The sequence below is a fragment of the Ochotona princeps genome, chromosome 26 (genome assembly GCF_030435755.1).
Source record: "Ochotona princeps isolate mOchPri1 chromosome 26, mOchPri1.hap1, whole genome shotgun sequence".
Lineage (NCBI taxonomy): Eukaryota > Metazoa > Chordata > Mammalia > Lagomorpha > Ochotonidae > Ochotona > Ochotona princeps.
Genome location: NC_080857.1, coordinates 28229498 through 28249426, shown reverse-complemented (window position 1 = coordinate 28249426; position 19929 = coordinate 28229498). Strand labels below are relative to the sequence as shown.

Genomic DNA, 19929 nt, shown 5'->3' with positions numbered 1-19929 from the left:
ACGGATGCTCTGAGTACAATCCAGCTCTGGTAATTTACCTGGGAAACGAGAAAACGGTCTACATGCATGGGTCTCTGCCAACACATGTGGGAAACCTAGACAGCCTTGCTGGCTCCTGGGTTTGGCCTGAAAACACCAGATGGGAGAAAACTCTGTGTGTGTGTGTGTGTGTGTGTGTGTCCCTCTCCCTTTGTCACTCTTTCAAATAAAAAAAAAATCACTTTTTAAAGAAAGTACACAATCCTCATATATACTCTTTTTCATTTCTCCTCTCCAAATGCAACAATTCGCCTATTATTAACACCTTGCAATTGTTTGGCATATTTGTTACAATTAATGAACAATATCGGTATTGTGTGGGCTCCATCCAAGGCATGAAGCCATGTGCTTACCCACAGAGTCTCATACAACTGTTTCTCTGCCCTAAAACCTATCCAGGCTTAATCTGTGCATCTTCCTCCCTCTCCTCAACCCCTGGAAATCACTGAGCTTTACTTACTCCAAAATAATGTATCACTGGATCATGTAATATGTGGGCTTTTCAGATTGGCTCTTTTTATTTAGTAACAGGCATTTAAATCTTTTGCTTGTCTTTTGGTGGCTCGACAATTGCTTTCTTTTTATCGTTGCATAACAGTTCATTGTATGGATATACCACAGTTTGTTTATTCACCTTTGGGTGAACTGCGGTTGCTTCCAATTTTTAGTAATTGTGATTAAAGTTGCCACAAATAGCTGTATGCAGGTTTTGTGTGAACAAAGTTTACAAGTTACTCAGGTAAATACCTAGATAAAAACCTATGGTAAGACTATGTTTAGCTTTCCAATAAATTAGGAAACTGTCTTCCGAAGTAGCTGTATCATTTTGCATTCCTATCAGCAGTGAATGAGATTTCGTTGTTTCTCTACATCCTCACCAACATCTACACTTAAAAGAATTCTTGAGTTTATCTATTTTAAGAATGTAATGTTTTCTGTTATTCAAAATTTCAATTTCCCAATGCTACGATGCTTCAGCATCTTTTCACATGCCTATTTGCTAATGATGCATCTTTGTTAATGAGGTTTGTTCAGATCTCACGTCATTTTTCAATTAGGTCTTGTATGTTTTTATTGTTGAGTTTAAAGAATTCTCTGTATGTTTTGGATACTTCATCTTTACCAAATAAATATCTTATATAAATACCTTCTCCCTATTTTCGTTCTCTTTATAATGTCATTTCCAGAGGAAAAAATGTTTTACATTTGTTAGATAAAGCCTAAAGCCACATAGAATTTTTTTCTGTATTACTTTCCAGTAACTTCTTAGTTTTCTATTGTACATTTAAGCCTAGAATCCTTTTGAGTTGATTTTCTTGGGAAACTTGTGAGAAGGTCAGAGTCTCTTACTCATCTTCCTTCTTCTCTGGTTTCGCATTATAGTTAAATACACCTTTTTATTATTTTTTCTTTGCATTTCCATTTTAGAAGTTTATTTTGACATATCTTTAACTACTTATTCTCTCCTAGCTTGCATTTAGTCTACTGCTGGGCACATTTTAGGCATTCTTTATTTCTATTGCATTGTTATTTGCTTCTCTTTATTGTTAGGAGTTTCCATGTCCATGCTTACATTAACCACCCATTCTTGCTTTTTGTCCACTTTTTCTGTTAGCAATCTTAGTATGTTAACCAGTTTTCATTTTTGTTCTGATAATTCCGAATTTTGTCTGGGTTCTGGTGTTTGGTTTGTCTCCTCTGATTGTCTACTTTGCCCTTCAGGACATCTTGTGAAATGTTTTGTTTTGTTTTGTTTTGTTTTAAGCCAGACATTATATATCAGATAAGTGGAATTTAGGTAGATAAACCTTGAGTGTGTGGGTCCAGGTTTATGACGCTAAGAGTTGAACTGTGTTACTGTTTGCTGCAGCTATGGTGTAAAAGGCTAACACTTCCACTAGTGTCCTTGCTTTTGCGAGTCATGTTGTCTTCTCTGGATGTCCTTAGAGACTCTTTTTTTTTTTTCTTTTTTTTTAATTAATTATTTTGCACTGTGACAGTTTCATAGGCTCTGGGGTTCCCCCCCACTCCGCCCCATGTCCCTCCCCCACAGTGGACCCTCCCACCCCGTTGCAGCATTACAGTTCAAATTCAATCAAGAGTCTTCCCTTACAAACAGATATTAAGCATATAGTCCAGCTAATCATCGTCCAGATGGATTGAACAGCTTCTTTGGGAGACTATTTAGCTGCGATCAACCCCTAGTGGTTTTAATATTTCTCTAGTTATGAATCACTGCCAGTCTAGCCAGTCCCAGCTCGATGAGGTCGTCGCAGAGTTCACTGGTTGACACAGTCCATCATAGAGACTTCATTCGCCCATCTTTCGCTGCCAACATATATCTGAGGTGGTTGATTAACCCGTTCTGTCTTCTGTCTTCTCTTGGCCAGGGCTCTGAGTCCAGCTGTTCATCGCCACCTTCAGCTTGTAGTTGCAATTCCTGGGCTGGTTTTGTTTTCAGACTTGAGTTGCACTGGAACCAGTGGGTATTGCAGACCAGGTTGGTTCTGCCCAGCACCCACTCGGTTCCTACATCAGCCAGTTCCTTAGAGACTCTTAAAATAGGGTCTGAATTTTGTTTTAGTTTAATGCTCTTTCATTATGCAAGAATCCTTCTGATGTGGTGGTAAGGTGAGGGAGCAGAGAAGTCTTCCACAGCCCTAAGATTAGGTCTTGGTTGTTTCAGTGAGACTAATTTGAGCATTTCCACAACCCCACGTGGAAGCTGGCTAGAGTTGGGTAATTTTTTCCCTTCTGAATGAAGGTAGTGGGTTAGGATCTGATAGTCTTCCTTGAGGACACAGAGCTCCAGGGGTATTTGGAATGGTTACTTTGCCCTGCCATAAGCAAGAGATTTTCCCTTAGATCTTCACAGTGAGAATCTGATAAGGTTCCTAGAGGTAAACTATTGAAAGTTGTTGGGAGCTGGGAGGCTGAGCCTCCTTGGGATTTTCAGCTGCCAATCCAGTCTACGCTGAGCCTCCAGCAATTCCTCAATTACAGTTTACAGTGGTTCTCTCAAGGTTGGATCCAGCCGTGATACTAGTCAGTTCCATAAACTGTGCTCCTCTGGCAAGCAGTGATTCTCTGTATCTCTGTTGCTCTTGCTGTGGGGGCGGGGGGCAACAATGTTCTTCATGACCTCAATTTCTGATGACCCTAGTAACAGCAGAAGAGCTGTGGTTTTCCATTTGTGCAGTTGGTTTTTTTTTGTCCTTATCGTAAAGCCCGAGAGCGACAATTTCTAAGCTCTTTATAACTTGGAAAAGAAAGTGCAAATTCCTCAGCATTCCTTTGTAAATTCATGTTAGCAATGTCTATCACAATTGAAAACTGCCAGGATCAAATTTTATGTCTACTTACATTATTCATAGACTCAAATATATGTATGTGTTTTGATTCTTGGAAGAAAAAATTTTTCAATGCCTTCTAACAACTTTCCTTCCAAATGGCACGTGCTGCTTTGTTCTTGTTATGAATAAAAATGATAAAAATGACTACTGAACATTAAATTTCCTTTTAGCATTTAATATCATTTAAATGATCGACAGTTTGAAATGCTTCACACTGTAAAAGCTCAGTGCTCTGTATTATGTAGCAATGACCCAAATTTTAAGTTTCTTTGCTGTCTCTTGAATGCTTAATTTTCCATTATATACCGATTAAAGGTCAATGGATTCATTTGCATATAATCTTGTTTCTGTAGAAAGTTTGGTAAAGTTAATTGGAATGAATCATGGACACGTAGAATGATTGGAAAACTATAAAATAAGACTTTATCAAGATGCACCTATAAGATAATAATGTTCATGTATTTGTTAGTGCAGTTGTAAAAATGAAAATTTAAAACTTAAAATTTTTTTACAGGAAATGTAACTTTCAAGAATTCTGTTGTTTAACAGGATTGCTCAAAATAGGGATATTGTTTGGCACATCTGTAATTCTGTGACATCTAGTTGAAATACATAAAAAGTCCTATTTCACACACTTTCGGGGAGAATTTGAACTTTGGGGCAAATTTAGTGAATATTCAAAACATTTTGTCGAAAGAATTATTCTGCTAGAAGCTTCAGAATATATCAAAATGCTTTTAAATGACTCACATTTGTTACTACAAAAATGCTCATACTTCAGGTTCCCAAACATCATAGGTTTGGCTATCACCACTCACCAGAGAACTGCGTGCAAGTACGGTGAGAAGGGAAATGATTAAAAATATTTGCAACCAAGCCCATGCACGGGGTGGGGGTGAGGTGAGGGGAATCATGGACAACAGAATGTAGTACATTTGCATGAACATAATTGGCATTCATATATTCAAAATTGGTTAAATCCTAGTAGAAGTCTAAGTTATTGTTACTATGGGCAGGATAAATTTGGGGTGTACTGACAGAAATAATGGCAATAAGACTGCCAATAGTAAGAGTTGCCCATCAATCACTATGTACAAGTTACTGTTTATGTCTTCTGTCTCTCTTTTGGAATTTTCTAGCACAGACGCTATTAACCCCATCTTGCAAATGAGTAAGCTGAGGTAAAAAGGTTAAATAGCTTGCTAGGCAGTGGCAGAGCTGTATTCAAATTCGTTCTTGATCCTGTGGCCAGCGTGCTTAACATTGCAGTTTGCAGAATGTGAAAATGTTTGTCATTTACAGTTGTTCTCCATAAAACTTAAAAAAGGAAATCATGAGTAGCCATGATTTTTTTTTTCTTCCGCCAGGCGTTTCCCATGGTTGTTCTGGAGTATAGGTAGCATTTAGTGTTGCCAATCTGAAAACCAAAAATAGCATTAAGATCCACGTGTAATCACATCCTTACGGTCCACTGACCAGCCAGTACGGCTTGCTGTAGGCAATCAGACGCCCCGTTCTGCGGGCTGCTGTTGGGACATAACTGAAACCCTCTTCAGGCAGATACCCGCCTAAGACAGGTGCCCTGAAACAACAGCGCCAGGCACAGACGCGGTGAAACAGCCCCGCGTCCACTGGAGAGGTGTGTGCCGGCTTTGTGGAGCTCACAATACGCTTTTCTTTTCAAAGACTGACAAGGCTTGAAACGTATGCCTCTAAAGACAAAAAGTGATTCAATCTTCACTCCATAGCTGGCAGTCCTGTCTGCCAACAGGCAGCCCTGGCCGCGGAATCCTCCTCACCCCAAGTCTACTCAACTTCAGACGGTCAAACTACGGATCTTCTGATTGCTCCCCTGCCCCACACCCCCCAAAATTGGTGCTGGCTTTCTCAAAAGCGTCAAGAACGCAGCCATAAACGTGAGCCTAAAGTCATGTTTCCTACTTGCCCTGAAATTCAAGTTTAGATTCTCACTTAGAAGAAAGCCGTGCCTACCCTATGTGTCATGGACTTCCTTCGGGAAGTTAGCGCAGCTTTGGTGACGGTTTTTTTTTTTTGTTTTGTTTTTCCTTGTGTTTACGTAATAATGCAACTCCGCTACAGAAAGAACTGAAGGACCCCGTGCGTTCCCTCGCGCCGTGTGGCCGACCCGAGGCCGGGGTGACCGGGCAGAGAAGGACGGCGCGGCCAAGAGGCCCCAGGGTTCGCGGCCTCGACGCCAAGTCCTCCTTTTCCAGCTTGGAATTCAGCGGGGGCCCAGCACTACAGCAGGAGACTCGAGTGACTGCACCGCGAGCAGGAAATCCGGACGCAAGCTTAGGCCCCGGCAACCCGCGACTCCTCTCAGCAGCGCCTCCCAAAGCCAGCCGCCCGCCTTCCCTCGCCGGCAAGGCTCGGGGTCCCCAGTCCCGGCCCAGCCGCACCGCCCCCCACTCCCGACTCCTTTCTCTCCACCCGCCCCCCGGCAGCACACAGACGAGCACGTGAGCGCCGCGGCCCGGCCCAGCTGGGCCTCAGCTGAGCGCCTCCCGATTGGCCCAGAGCAACGTGGGCTGGGGTGGGGACTGGCCGCCTGCGTCGCTCGCCATTGGTTCTCGAAGAGCCTGCCTCCCCCTCAGGTGAGGCGGGCCCGCGAGCGCGCGCCGGGCAAGGCTGGCGGGCGAGCGGGCGGGCGCGCGCGCTCCCGCGCCGTCCTCCCCCTCCTCGCGCGCCGGGGCGCGCCTCCGCCCTTGCCCGTCCCCCCAGCCGCTGCCTCAGCTCCTCCGAGCACACAGAGGCGCCTCGTCGGAGGGGACGCAAGGATCGTCCTCCCCGCCGAGCGGGCCAGCACTTCGGGCCGGGTCTTGTGACAGGCAGCTTAGCCGAGGGGGGGCGGGGGTCGAGACGGACCCCCCCCCTGCGACCGTCGCCCGCTGCTCCCACGTCTGTTCTTGGCGAGCAGCTTCCCGCCTCGCACCAGCAGCCCTCGTCCCCGCCCCACGGCTGGACTTGCTCGCTCGCGCTCTCTCTCTCTCTCTCTCTCTCTACCCGCGTGTGGAGGGAGCCAGCGCTTAGGCCAGAGCGAGCCTGGGGGCCGCCGGCCGGGAAGGCTTCGAGGGGAGCGAGTCGCCATGGAGGACGCCGGCGGCGCGAACGACAAGAAAAAGTAAGCCCCTTGGCTCGGCCGGCCGCCCTCGTCGCCCGCTCGGGATCGCGGAGCCGGCCGCGGTGTTCTCGGAGGGTCGGCCTTTTTGTGTCTCTGCCTCTTCTCTGCTCCTCTCTCTCTCTCTCTCCTCTCTCTCTCTCTCTTCCCACCCCCCCCCCAACCTCGCCGGCCGTGCTCCCCCGCTGCCCACGTCGCCATCTTGTCGTGGGGGGTGGGAGACGCCTCGAAAGTGCTTGCAGGGGCCGGGGTCTGCGTCCCGCCGCCCTCCAGCCCGGCCGTCCGGGGAGCGAGGCCTTGCACCGCCCACCCCGCCGGCCTCGGGGACCCGGCCTCGCACCGGGCCCGGATTCCACGGGGACACTCCGCAGCCTGGAAAAAAAAAAAAAAAAGCCCCGGGAACGGGCGCGAGCCGCAGCTCGGCGCCGCCGCTCGCACCCAGCGCTTCCGCTCCCTCCCGCCCCCGTCCTCCCCAGTCCCGGGCAGCGGGCGGCCCCGCGTCGGGCAGCGGCTCCCCGGCGGGCACGGGGTGCCCGGGTCCCGGGGTGGGCTCGCGTGGCCCGCGCGATCGTGTCCTTCGGGAGTCCCGCTGCGGCGGGGGTCGCTTGCCTTTGTGCCTTGGGAGGGTTGTGTGGCACGGCAGCCTTCGGATGTTAACTTTTTTTAGTTTGCACGTGCAGATTTCGTTTCGTTTTGTTGGGTTTGCTTTTAATCGCCTTGGAAAAGAAGAACTTGCCTAGACTTGAGAAATAGGAGTAACGGGAATCGGGGGCGGGGGGGGGGGGGGAATAGCGACCTTGTAGGGGGAACTTTGGAATTGGATGCTTGGGTTCCCGTGGCTGGCTATGAGAGCGCAGCGGTTGAAAAGGAATGTGTGCCTCATTCATTCCCGAAAATATCTTTAGTGACAATGTAGCGGCAGACTCGATTTGGACATACAGTTTCAGCGAGCGAAGGAAATGCAGCACCAAAATGTTGCAGTTTTTTAGAACGCTCCATTTTCTTGAAATTGAACCATATTTAAAGGAAACCATCATCGTGTATACAGAATGTGTTGGAACTGAAAGCAAGTGTATTAGCGTTGAGTGTAAGGGGGTACCTTAGCAAATGATTCAGAATGGCCAGTGGACCAAGTGATAGATAATCTGTTATCTCCTTCACCCCTTCATTTTTTATCCACTTTGGTGTTATAAGCATTGAGGAAACGATTTTAAGGAATTGAGGATTTACAGTAGGTGAGCACTGGTTTATAGACTGGCTTTACTGTTAAGTCTTTCCACTCTTAGGGAGAGATTAACTTCTCTAATCAGCATCAGCAGAAGATAAACTTGCTTATATTTTTTGCTGTTTTGTAGGCTCCTTTTCTTGGTCCCTATTCAGTGAACGCAAAATTTTCAGTTTGTATACACCAAAAGAAAACACTTAACAGAATTCAAAACAGGAGCGCACACGTCTAGACTGAATTCCAAGAGTTAACCAGGAATTAATTGCAATTAATTCTGCAGATGTGATTACAGTGCTTTTGATGAAATGAAGAGGCTGCTGTATTGTAAACCCAGGACAGATTACCTCTGTGTAGTGCCAATTTCCGTCCTTATTATACACTGAAGCATATTAACAAATGCATTAAATTATGTACCAGTCACTTCCTTTTATATGTAATATTGTGCTCACTTCTTCTTTGTTGTTCATCAGTTAAGAATGTCAGAAGCCACTAAAAATGAACGAATGAATTGGCAGCTACTGTGCATTGGTCCAATACTAAATGGGTTGCTAGCTTTTCCTCACCCCCACCTGTTATTTCCAGAATTTTCTCCTAACCAAAAGTTCATTTGAATTCACTTAATCAGTTGGGATCACATATAGTCATAATACATAGTATTGGGATTCTTAATATAACAGAAAAATTAAGCTAAACAATAAATAGTGATTACTCAGCAACACCAAGAGGCTGTTCATTTAAAGTATCCTTACCTAACCAGTATTTCTAGAAGTTTTTTGAAAGGTAGCTGAGGTGGAGGTGGGGATTTTCTTGGAATTTTTCCATTTTAAGGGATGATGGAGAAGCTCAAAATCAGAGTAGAGAATAGCCTGGTCCTAATAGATTGAACTGGGCGTCTCATGCAGGGGCCGGACTTGCTGAAAGCACAGCCTGTGATACAGGATTTTAGACTGACGAGGAATGTTAAGGATTTCTCTTTCAGGCTTCAGGATCCTTCAGAGTTTTCGAAAACACAATTATTGGGACATTATAGCAAAGTCTCTTAGAATAAGCGTTTCTAAATGTCCTTCTTCCACTTGGGACATTGGGAGTCGGGAAGCTATCTCATGTGTTAGTGAACTTGTTGCTACAGTTTGACTCTTCACAAACTGCAACATGTCTTAAGGTTAAGATTGTAGAATCTTCCAGGCCCAAATCCCTGAGTCGGCGTGCCAGCCTTTCCACTCGAGAGCCTGGGCAAGTACTAGATGCTTCTAAGCCTAGCTTTTCCTTTAGATGACAAGAATAGCAACTGTCTTAATGGTTGACTGTGAAGGTTAAGTGAGATGATGCATGTAAAACACCAGCCAGCTCTGGAGCGGGAGTCTTGGTAACTGTGTGTTCTTAAGAGCAGATGGTACCTGTTTAGGTTCTAGTTTGAACTTCTACCACACTTAAGGAACTTTTTTCCTAAGTCCTTTTGAATATGTCTTTTTGTTTCTTTTTGGCCATTTCTTATATCTGCTACAAAATGGAAAGACCCACATTGGATTTGGGTCTTGCAAAGGGTTGCAGTTATATCCTGGGTCATGTTGCCCTTTGGTGTCAGTTCTTTTTCCTGAACATCTCACCTACTCTGCAGTTTCTCGCTCTGTGTATTCTCCCCAAATGCGCCATTTTGAATTTACTCTGGATTCTGCAGTCAAGACAAATTAAACAAGTCATGCTGTTCATTTCCATAAAGCACTGCAATTTTAGGATTGGCAGAAACTTAAAAACATTATTGTCTGGATGCCAACATTTAGAACATATGTTCTTTATAAATATTAATCCTTGTTAAAAATGATAAGTGAATAAAATACTCTGCAGTAAAGCACCTATGTGGTGGGAAACTGTCCTTATGAATTTCTCTGGAGTTAAGTCTGTCGGCCTCCATTTCAAGGCAAGACTTCAGAGCTGTATTTTTTTCATCCTGTTTTTGTGGTTTGATTTGTATGAAGTGTATATTAGTGCACACTTCCATGAGCATGTGTTTATTGAACATGTTTTACACAATAAAAATGTTGTGGTTCACTCCTACAATCCACTGAAAAGTTCCTTGTCCAGTTTGGAGATGGTCCAGTCTTCCTACCTGGCTAACCTCCCTTGTGTCCAGCTATGATGGTTTCTGGGCTTGGGATTTAGATTTTGAGGCTAACATTTTGTTGTTGTATGTCAAGAATACTCTGTAGAAGGCTGAGGAGAATTGATCTCTTGAATGATTTACTTTCTGAAGAACTCAAAATAGTATATGATGTTTAGCAATAATAAATCTGCCATGAACAGATGTTAAAGATTTCAGTTAAAATATTTTAACTTGTCCATAGCTGAAAAATTTTTGGCTCCTTGGAATACTGTGTCCCTTTCTTATCTATGATCCTTATCATAGTTCTGTTCCTTAGTCAGGAGAGAATAATCTAATTTTGAGTATGTTGGGTTGAGTCCTATCAAGAAGTTTATTTGAATTCACAAGAAAAGATTCTGCTTTTTGACTTCTTGGGCGGTTGGTGGATTTTACTTAGCCTTCTGCTATGTGTGTATTATGGTGTATGTGTGGTGTGCTTTCTGCTTAACTCTGGAGTGCTAGAAAAAGAATTTGGGACTAAGACAAGCTAATCTTAGTGCTCAGTATTTTTGGTAAAAAACAAAGTGGAAATTTTTGAATTATAGGTCTCAGAATTTAAAAAATAATTACGTCCCCCATCTCTTCATAAATGAAGAATGAACTGTGTGTATGCACTGTATTACTTTATGTATTCTACTGTAGATATTCAGAAACCCCTATCTATTTACTTGAGATAGTTCTTTTAGAAAGTCTACTATACAGAGCCCTGTGCAGTGGCTAAGTTGGCTAATCCTCCCCTTTCAAGTGCTGGTTCGTGTCCTGGCTGTTCCAGTTCCCTTCCAGCTCCCTGCTTGTGGCCAGGGAAAGTGGTGGAGGATGGTTCAAAACCTTGGGCTCCGGCACCCACATGGGAGACCAGGAAGAAGCTCCTGGCTCCTGGCTTTGAATTAGCTTCGCTCTGGCCTTTGTGGCTACTTGGGAAGTGAACCAGTGGATGCAAGGTCTTTTACTAGTTTCTCCTTCTCTTTGTAAATCTGCCTTTCCAATAAAAATAAATATTTTTTTAAAAAGATAAATCTAATATATAGGATGTTTTTAAAAATAAAAATGAAAATATTTCCTCATGATTTCTCACTCCCCATTGCTTTTGAAGTGTGTTTTTTTTTTAATTATTGTGGAAGACACATTAATGTAAAATTTTCCAGCTTAACCATTTCTGAGTATACAGTTATTAGGTTTACATGTACTTACATTTTTGTATGACCAAACTCTAGAATGTTTTCAGCCTGCAAAACTGAAGTATTAAACACTCCCATTTTGTTCCTCTGCTCAGACTCTGGCAACATCATGTTATTTTTCTTTTTTTAATGGAAAAGGCAGATCAGACTTAGAGAAGGAGAGACATAGATAGATCTCTCATCTACTGGCTCACTCCTCAAGTGTCCTCATTGGCTGTGGCTGAGACAGGAGCCAGGAAACGGGTCTCCTCCGGGTCTTCCATGCTGGTACAGGGTTCCAAGGCTTTGGGCCATCCTTGACTGCTTTCCCAGGCCACAGGCAGGAAGGTGCAAGGGAAGTGAAGCAGACATGATATGAATTGGCACCCATATGGGATCCTGGTGCATGCAAGGTGAGGATATACCCGTTGAGCTATCATGCTGGGCCCATGTTATTTTTCAGTTTTAATAATTTGACTATTCCAGATACCTCATATAAATACAATGATCAGTTTTTGCTTTTTTCTAATTAACATACTATCCTCACAGTTCTCCCGTGCTGTTTCATCTTTCAGACCTTCCTTTTAAAAGCTGATTAATGCTCCATTTTATGTACATCTCATGTTGCTCATCTCTCTAATCTTGTGGAATGCTTCCATCTCTTTGCTCTTGTATTGCTATGAACAAAGTGTGAAAATACCTCTGAGATCGTACATTCAGTTCTTTTGGATATGTATACATAGATGATCATTGGTAACTCTGTAAGATTTCATTTATTATTTGAGTGACAGGGATCTTCATCTGCTGGCTCGCTGGCCAAGTGCCCACTAGAGCTGAAGCCAGCAGGTAGGGACTCCAGCCCCAACTCACAGTGGTGGCAGAACTCAAGTAGTTGATCCATCCTTTGCTACTTCCCAGGAGCATTACCAGGGAGCTGGATCAGAAGCCAGGGAGCAGAGACTGGAACTTACACTCCAGTCTGGAATGTGGCTATATTCCTCTGTGCCACAGCACTGGCTAACCCTCTGTGCCACAGCACTGGCCCCTTCTCTGTTTAAATAAAATTATTTGTTTGTTGGTTTGTTTTTCAGAAATTGCCACACTGTTTTCCATAGTATTTGTACCGTGTAACATTTCCATCAGCCGAGCCCAAGGTTTCCTGTATCTCCGCGTCCTCCTCCCATTGCTGGGTTTTTGATAGGTGCTGTCCTAATGGGGTTGTTGAAGCGGAGTGGGAGCTTCAACAGAAATGAGGGTAAGCGCTGCTAGAAGGAGAATTGAAATTTTTGAATGACTTAGGAAGTCTGCCAGTTCTATTTCAGAAAAAAATATTTATTGTGTAAGATAACTCATACCTGTTCTATTATTGATAAGATTCCATCTAATTAGTAACTTGGTTCTCAAGCATCTAAACAATAAATAAATGATATATTTTTATTTTAAAAAATTGTCCCCACGATGTTTCCTTTTGGCAGTTCTGGTGATCTCAACTGTCATTTATAGTGCTTCCTCATTTTAAAAGTTCATTTGGGGGCCCAGCGGGATGGCCTAGCGGCTAAAGTCCTCGCCTTGAATGTTCTGGGATCCCATATGGGGGCCGGTTCTTATCCCGGCAGCTCCACCTCCCATCCAGCTCCCTGCTTGTGGCCTGGGAAAGCAGTCGAGGACAGCCCAAGGCTTTGGGACCCTGCACCCGTGTGGGAGACCCGGAAGAGGTTCCTGGTTCCCGGCATTGGATCGGCAAAGCACCAGCCTTTGCGGTCACTTGGGAAGTGAATCATTGGATGGAAGATCTTCCTCTCTGTCTCTCCTCCTCTCTGTATATCTGACTTTGTAATAAAAATAAATCTTTAAAAAAAAAAAGTTCATTTGGTTATGATACTAAACAAAAATTATTCAAGGTGTAATTTTTAATATTTTCTGGTTAAATGGGAAAACTAGTAATGGAACCCAGCATACTTACCATAGTTCTTCACATAGTTATTTTGAAAATAACCATGCATTTACATAAATGAATTAAAAGATACCTATTTGTTAATATAATTTTGCACCCTGTGACAAGTCTCCTCTTCTAGTATGTGGATTTGTTTTCCAAATGAAAACTACTGTGATAAAAATAAACATAAGGATTACAGGCAGAAAGCTGAAATTTTTTGAGGATTAGTGTGTACTTTGGTTCTTCTGAGTCTGTTTGGTAAATTCAGATGCTGAGCACAAATTTCTAAGGCGATCCTTCTTCCTTTTTGCCACTATAAAATTCAATACATGTTTCAATGGAAAAATAAAACCAAATACACTGAAATTGAAATTTGTGTTATAAAAAGGATTACTGGCACACAAAGAGCTCTAGAGTAAAAATAATAAATGAAGAGTTGGGTGGACAAAAGAATCCAGACAAAAAATTTGGAGGTTTTTTTTTTGGAAAACATCACGGTTATTCCTGCTTCTTAGACTTGGGACTCGCTTTTGCTGCTCTAGAACTTTCTTGAATTTTGAATTTTAGTGAATCTGTGGTTTCTGTTAGAACCAGACCAGAAATCATATTTGTTTATAAATATAGTCTACTAAAAGAAACTTCTGTGTCTGGTTGTGGAAAATCAGCCAGATAAATTGTTGGAAAGTGTGTCTGCCCTTGTTTTATCTTTCACAAAATCCAGAAACTTCACACAGGGCAGGGTCTGCTCAGCACAGATATGTTTACCACCTGAGTGTTTTGACTGTTGTCCATGCTTAGCAAAGGTATCTAGAGCTTTAAATCTGTTGTAGAGCACTAAAGCATTCAGGAATCTCGGGGAATTTAGATACGCTTCAGATTTGGCCTTCAGGTGTCCAACGACTGACTATCCTCCAGCTCTTTTCAGAGAATGTCATTTACACATGAGTGATTAGGTAGAGGACTGCAAGAAAGTTCTTAGAAATAAAATGGAAAGCTAAGAAAAACTTTGAAATAATAATTGCAAATTCCTGTTTTTAATGTGCATAGAATTAAAGATTGCCTTAGTAGTACAGGGTAAACTGTACATTAAGTGTAAAAGCCCAAAATCCCTACTTGGCCACCACAGCACCAGCTCCAGCTTGCTGCAGTAATCCTAACGCAACGCTCGCTGTGCCTCTGAGACGCGCATCGGCCGTGGCAGAGTTGGGACTGTATTTGTTCAGTATGATGCTAAGTATTTTAGGTACATTCTTTCATGTATTCCTTTTTTCTTTAGCTTTTTCTATCTTGGATATCTTGCAATGTTAGTGTGAGAGCTACTTTATCTCTTTTAATTGCTGTCCAATATTCGTTAGTATGGATGTTCTGTAATTTATTTAATAGTTCCCAATTGTTGGAGATTTCCAATGCTTCTAATGTACTTCACAGACAAACAAAATGAATGTTCCTAAGTATATAAACATAATGTAAAACATGTTCGAAGATCATGCTTATTCATTAGAAAAATACAAAAAAAGTTCTCATGTTTCCACCACTTAGAGATAGCTATGTATAACATTTTAATGTATTTTCTTACATATTATTTTCATATGTGTACATGTATGTATCTTCATTAGCTGAAGTTACACTGCTTATTTTTTTTTTCCTTTTTTAACTAAGGAACATTTCCTTATTGAAATGCTTTAAAATAGTATTTTAATTACATACTATTCCATTGAGGCAGTATTTCTTTGTGTTTAAAAGCAAGGAAGTATAGTGACTACGTTTGACTTTAAGATTTATGTATTTATTTTTATTGGAAAGGCAGATTGACAGAAGATCTTACATCCACTGGTTCACTCCACAAATGGTTGCAGCAGCCGGAGCTGAGCCCATCTGAATCCTAGAACAAGGAGCGTCCTATGGGTCTCCCCTGTGGGTTCAGGGGCCCAAGGACCTGAGCCATTCTTTGCTACTTTCCCAGGCCATAAGCAGGGAGTTGGATGTAAAGTGGAGCCGCATGAACCATATGGACACTGGCATGTTCAAACAGAAGATTAGCTTGTTCAACCACCACAGCAGCCCCTGGAAACATTCTCATAAACTACTTAATAGAAGCTAATTTAGCAATCAGTATTATATATTATCCTAAAATTTACACTGCCTTTGTTAATATTCAGTATCTTTATCTACTGAATCTTCTTCCTTCTCTTGAATAAATTCAATATTTTTGAATGATATGTGAGTCCTTTTTTAAGTAATGCAATTGAATATATTTGATAGTTTGGAATTATAGTTCTTTTTAATGTTGAATTTACATGTCCTGCAATTCTGCTCAAGTTGTAACTTGAAGCATAATTGATGATCATTAGCTGGAGATCAAGTTCCTTAATGACAGTGACTGGAAATTAGAATTTGTGGGCCCAGCTCGTGGCTCGGCGGCTAAGTGCCAGGATCCCGTATGGGCTCAGGTTTGCATCTCAGCTGCCCCATTTCCTTTCCAGCTCCCTGCTTGTGACCTTAGAAAGCAGTGAAGGATGGCCCAAAGTTTAGGACCCTGCACCAGTATGGGAGACCTGGAGGGGCTCCTGGCTCTTGGCTTTGGATCAATTTGTGAAGGTGCTCCAAGATAGTAATAAGCTTAAGAATCTCTGGAATGTATTTATAAAAAAACCTATTAAGTGTGCATGTTAATGTTACTTTAAATGCTATGAAGATGCCATATTATTGCTTGAAAACATGAGAAATATATTTTCAGACCTAATATATAGGTAACTGTCATTTTAGATGAGACAGAATGCCCTCAGTAACTGCTTTTTGATCATGTGAAACCAGGCAGACTGCGTGAGATTGGATTCTTGGCGCATAGATATATAGATATATAGATATATAGATACATAGATACATAGATATATAGATATATAGAAGGAGAGACAGAAATGTCTTCCCTCCACTGGTTCACTCCCCAGTGGTTGCAGTGTCTGGAGCTGAGCCGATCTGAAGCCAGGCGCCAGGAGGTAGGGGCCCTCTGAGCACGAGCCTAGCTCGGTGTTTCTGGTACCTCTGTGTCGTCTTGCTGAGGCTCACCTATCTGTTAGCTTGAATCACCTCACTCCTGCGTCTGAGTCTTGTTCCTCGTTTTTTTCTCTTTTTCGTATTTCACTTCTCTTGTATCTGCTAATAATTCCATTGTCTTTTCTTCTTTTTCTGAGATTTACTGATTGCGAAGAAGAAAGTTATGGGTTTTCTCCATTGATTTTTAAATTCCATTGCTTCATAATTTTTCCACAAAATTTACTTAAGCTTTAGTGAGTTGAGAACATGAGCAGCCTTGCCACTGCTATCTTCCCAGTGAAACTATGCTTAAATTTAGGATTTTGTTCAATGAAGTAATCCAGGCAATTCTACCAGCCTTTTAATTGGTCCGAAAATGAAATCTGACTAATAATTTATATGTATGTATAATATATATTTTAAAAGTTGACATCAGATTCATGTGAATTCTGTTTTTAAGAGAACTTTTGTTAATTTGATCATTCCACAGTTCGAACTGTTTCAGTTTACTCAGTGGATTTGAATAGAAGTTCCCTGAATATGTTCTAAATCATTTGACTCAGCAAAACTAATTTTTTAAATATCGTGAAAATTTAAAAATGTTGGCAGGGGCCCAGCGCAATAGCCAGCGGCTGAAGTCCTCACTTTGCACATGCTGGGATTCCACATGGGCACCGGTTCTAATCCCATCTAGCTTCCCATCTAGCTTCCCATCCAGCTCCCTGACTGTGGCCTGGGAAAGCAGTCGAGGATGGCTCAGAGCCTTGGGATCCTGCATACACGTGGGAAGCCTGGAAGAAGTTCCTGGCTCCTGGCTTCAGATCGGATCAGCTGCATTCGTTGTGGTCACTTGAGTAAATCAGTGGGCAGAAGATCTTCCTCTCTGTCTCTCCTCCTCTTCATATATCTGACTTTCCAATAAAAATAGAATAAAATAAATCTTTTTAAGAATCATAGAAAAAATGTTGGCAGAAAAAAATTGAGAGCCTGCAGACATGCTTAAACAAGTACTATTCACCATTTTACTGTCTAGAGACAACTGTCTGCATTGTAGTGTGACTGCTTCTGTCTGGCATGTGGTATACATGTGTGTGTTACTATATTTAGGATTAGATACACCTGCTGTGTTTTCAGACTGCTGTTAGGATTTTGTGGGATGGTAATGAGTATTAAATTTGATATTAGTGTTGAGTGCTTAGCACAGTAGATGGCTTTTAATAGTCTAACTTGCCTTTCTCTTACACTAAAACCCGTTTCCCCCGCCTCAGAGGGATGCGATGAATACATGCGTTGGAAGAGACAGATGTGTTCTAAGCATATTTCTAATATTTTTCTTAGATATTTTTGTAATTTATTGACGAAATAAAGAATATGCTTAAGGAAATTGCTTTCATGGATTTGAAAATGGTTACATCAACATGTATACTTTGTTGTATTTAGTAAACATCTGTTAGTGGAATGCTATTGAATTTTAATATAATAATTTTAAAGTTAGATTATGTGGCCTTATAAATGTCCTGTGATTCCTCTATTTGGGATACTTGGATTGAATCTAATGTTTCCCTGTTAAAAAAATATTGTGATTAGTAGCCTTTATTCTAAGCTGAACTAACTGGGACAAGCCTAAAGTGGGAGTGCTCAGTGCTGTCTGTTGAGCTGCTGGGCAGTTGGAGCTAGTCTATACTCGGGTGTGGTATTTGAGTCAGTCATTTTCTTGAGCCATACCACCATTAAAGTTTGTTTTTGCTTTGTTACACTGGTATTTTTTTAATATTTATTTTATTACAGAGAGGAGGAGAGATAGAGAGGAAGATCTTCCATCCGATGATTCACTCCCCAAGTGAGTGCAACAGTCAGTGCTGTGCCGATCCAGAGCCAGGAGCCAGGAACTTCCTCCAGGTCTCCCATGTGGGTGCAGGGTCCCAAAGCTTTGGGCTGTCCTCAACTGCTTTCCCAGGCCACAAGCAGGGAGCTGGATGGGAAGTGGAGCAGCCGGGATTAGAACCGGCGCCCATATGGGATCCCGGGGCGTTCAAGGCGAGGACTTTAGCCGCTAGGCCATGCCGCCGGGCCCTACGCTGGCATTTTGAGAAGTATATTTGGATTCTTTTTATTCCAGGAGACAAAATGACGCTAGGTAAGGTGTTACAGGGTGGAGATGCAGTCACTGGCTTAGAGTTTAGCTTTGATTTATCAAAGAATCTCAGCTAGGACCGTAACTCCTGACTCTTTCTTGAACATTACTTAACTTATGGACTTTGTTCTATTTGTAAGCTGACCTTAATCTGCCACTGACGGGCTGGCAGGCTGTGGGTATTACGGAAGATGATAAATAGCAATCGGTATCTGTAGTGATGTTTCTGGTAAAAGCTGAAAAGAAACTCTTTTTGAGTGTCCATGTGTCAGTTTCCTGGGAAAACCCCAGTTTGCTGTGTGTTTCGACTATTAGTAACCATGTCACTGTAGTCCTGTGATTATGTGAATCAAACATGTTACTGTAGATTATAATGATTACGTCTCAGACACAGGACTCTTGATCCGTGATGACCTGTTCTTGCCCTGACTTTTGAGAAGTTTAAAGACTGTTCTACTAGATATCAAGGCCTTCCTTTCATCTTAAGAAATAGATAGTAATAACTAGGAAATCGGGCTCTATCAGCTGTGTGATTTGCACAAGTGGCCTTATATCCAGTTCTGTTTCCTTCTGCTTTGCAGTAATAAACTGCCTTACAGGATTGTGAGGGTAGAATGAGACATTACCCATGAGAAATGCTCACAACAGCTCTTGGCACCAAGTAAGGACTTCATTACACATACACTGTCCTTATGTTGGTTTTCAGAAGGAGTTTCACTCTGAAAGCACATACTAATATTTAGAATCCTGCAGGCCTACTTCAGCATAACCTGACAAACTAGTATCGTTTGGGCTGAGCCTCCAGTGAGCCGACAGCAGCGAATAATGAGTAGGCATTCCTTGGCCTTGACTTTGACTTTGACCATGAATGTCTGGTTCAGCTTCTGCTGTAACACTTGCCGATGAGCCCCACCATGACCTCAGGGGCAGATGTGTGGCACGGCAGCTAAGATGCTGCTTCCGACACCAGTGTCCCATGTTGGAATGTCTGGGTCAAGTCCTGGCTCCCCAGCTTCTGCTCCAGCTTCTTTAATGCTCATCACCTCCGTGGATGCCCGGATGGAGTGATGGGCACATGGCTTGGCCTGACCCTGGCCCAGCCCTTGTGAGAAAATAAGGAGATGGAAATCTTTGTTTCTTTGTAAACACCCATAGCTGAAACACAGACTTTAACCAGCTAAGAATGTTTGCCAGAATTTGTCTATGAGGTGGCTTTTTTTAAAGCCTGTAATTTGAATCTTCAGGTAGGAGTATGGGCATGTACAAGAGGGTCTTCAGAAAACTCATCAAAAGTGTGATGTATATGGAAAAAAAATTGCAACATAATAAAACTTCTAGGAAACCAATTTTAATTAGTGATTATAAAGTGTATCAGAGCTCAACCACAGTAAGACCTTAGTCCTTGCTAATTTCTACATATATGGTAATATTTATTTCTTCAGTTCTGGCTTTTGGGGACCGGGGGTATTTAAAAAACAGTTTGGGGCATTAAGGAAAAGATTACTTGAAAAGCATATGACAGAGATCTTCCATCTGCTGGTTCACCCCCAAAATGGCCATAACAGTCTAGGCTAGATAGGCTGAATCCAGGAGGCAGAACCTCCATCTGGGTCTAGCACATGGTGTGGAGGGCCTAATTCCTTCGACCGTCCTCCTCAGCTTTCTCAGCTACATTAGCGGGGAGCTGTATTAGAAATGGAGCAGTCAAGATCAAACCAGCACTCTGCTATGCCAGGATTGCAACCAGAAGTTTAATGAGCTGCACCACAATGC

General features: G+C 42.5%; 1 protein-coding gene across 2 annotated transcripts in view; it reads left to right on the top strand.

The window, feature by feature from the left end:
- The first annotated feature begins 6287 nt into the window (after positions 1-6287).
- The window catches only part of HIF1A (hypoxia inducible factor 1 subunit alpha), a 39160-nt gene continuing 25518 nt past the window's right edge, over positions 6288-19929 (top strand). The window contains exon 1 of one of the 2 annotated variants that reach the window (XM_004597627.4): positions 6288-6534. In XM_004597627.4, coding sequence (XP_004597684.2) covers positions 6500-6534 — 35 coding nt within the window. In that variant the 5' untranslated portion in view covers positions 6288-6499. The remainder of the gene's footprint in view (positions 6535-19929) is intronic. The other variant, XM_004597628.3, reaches the window with a different exon arrangement.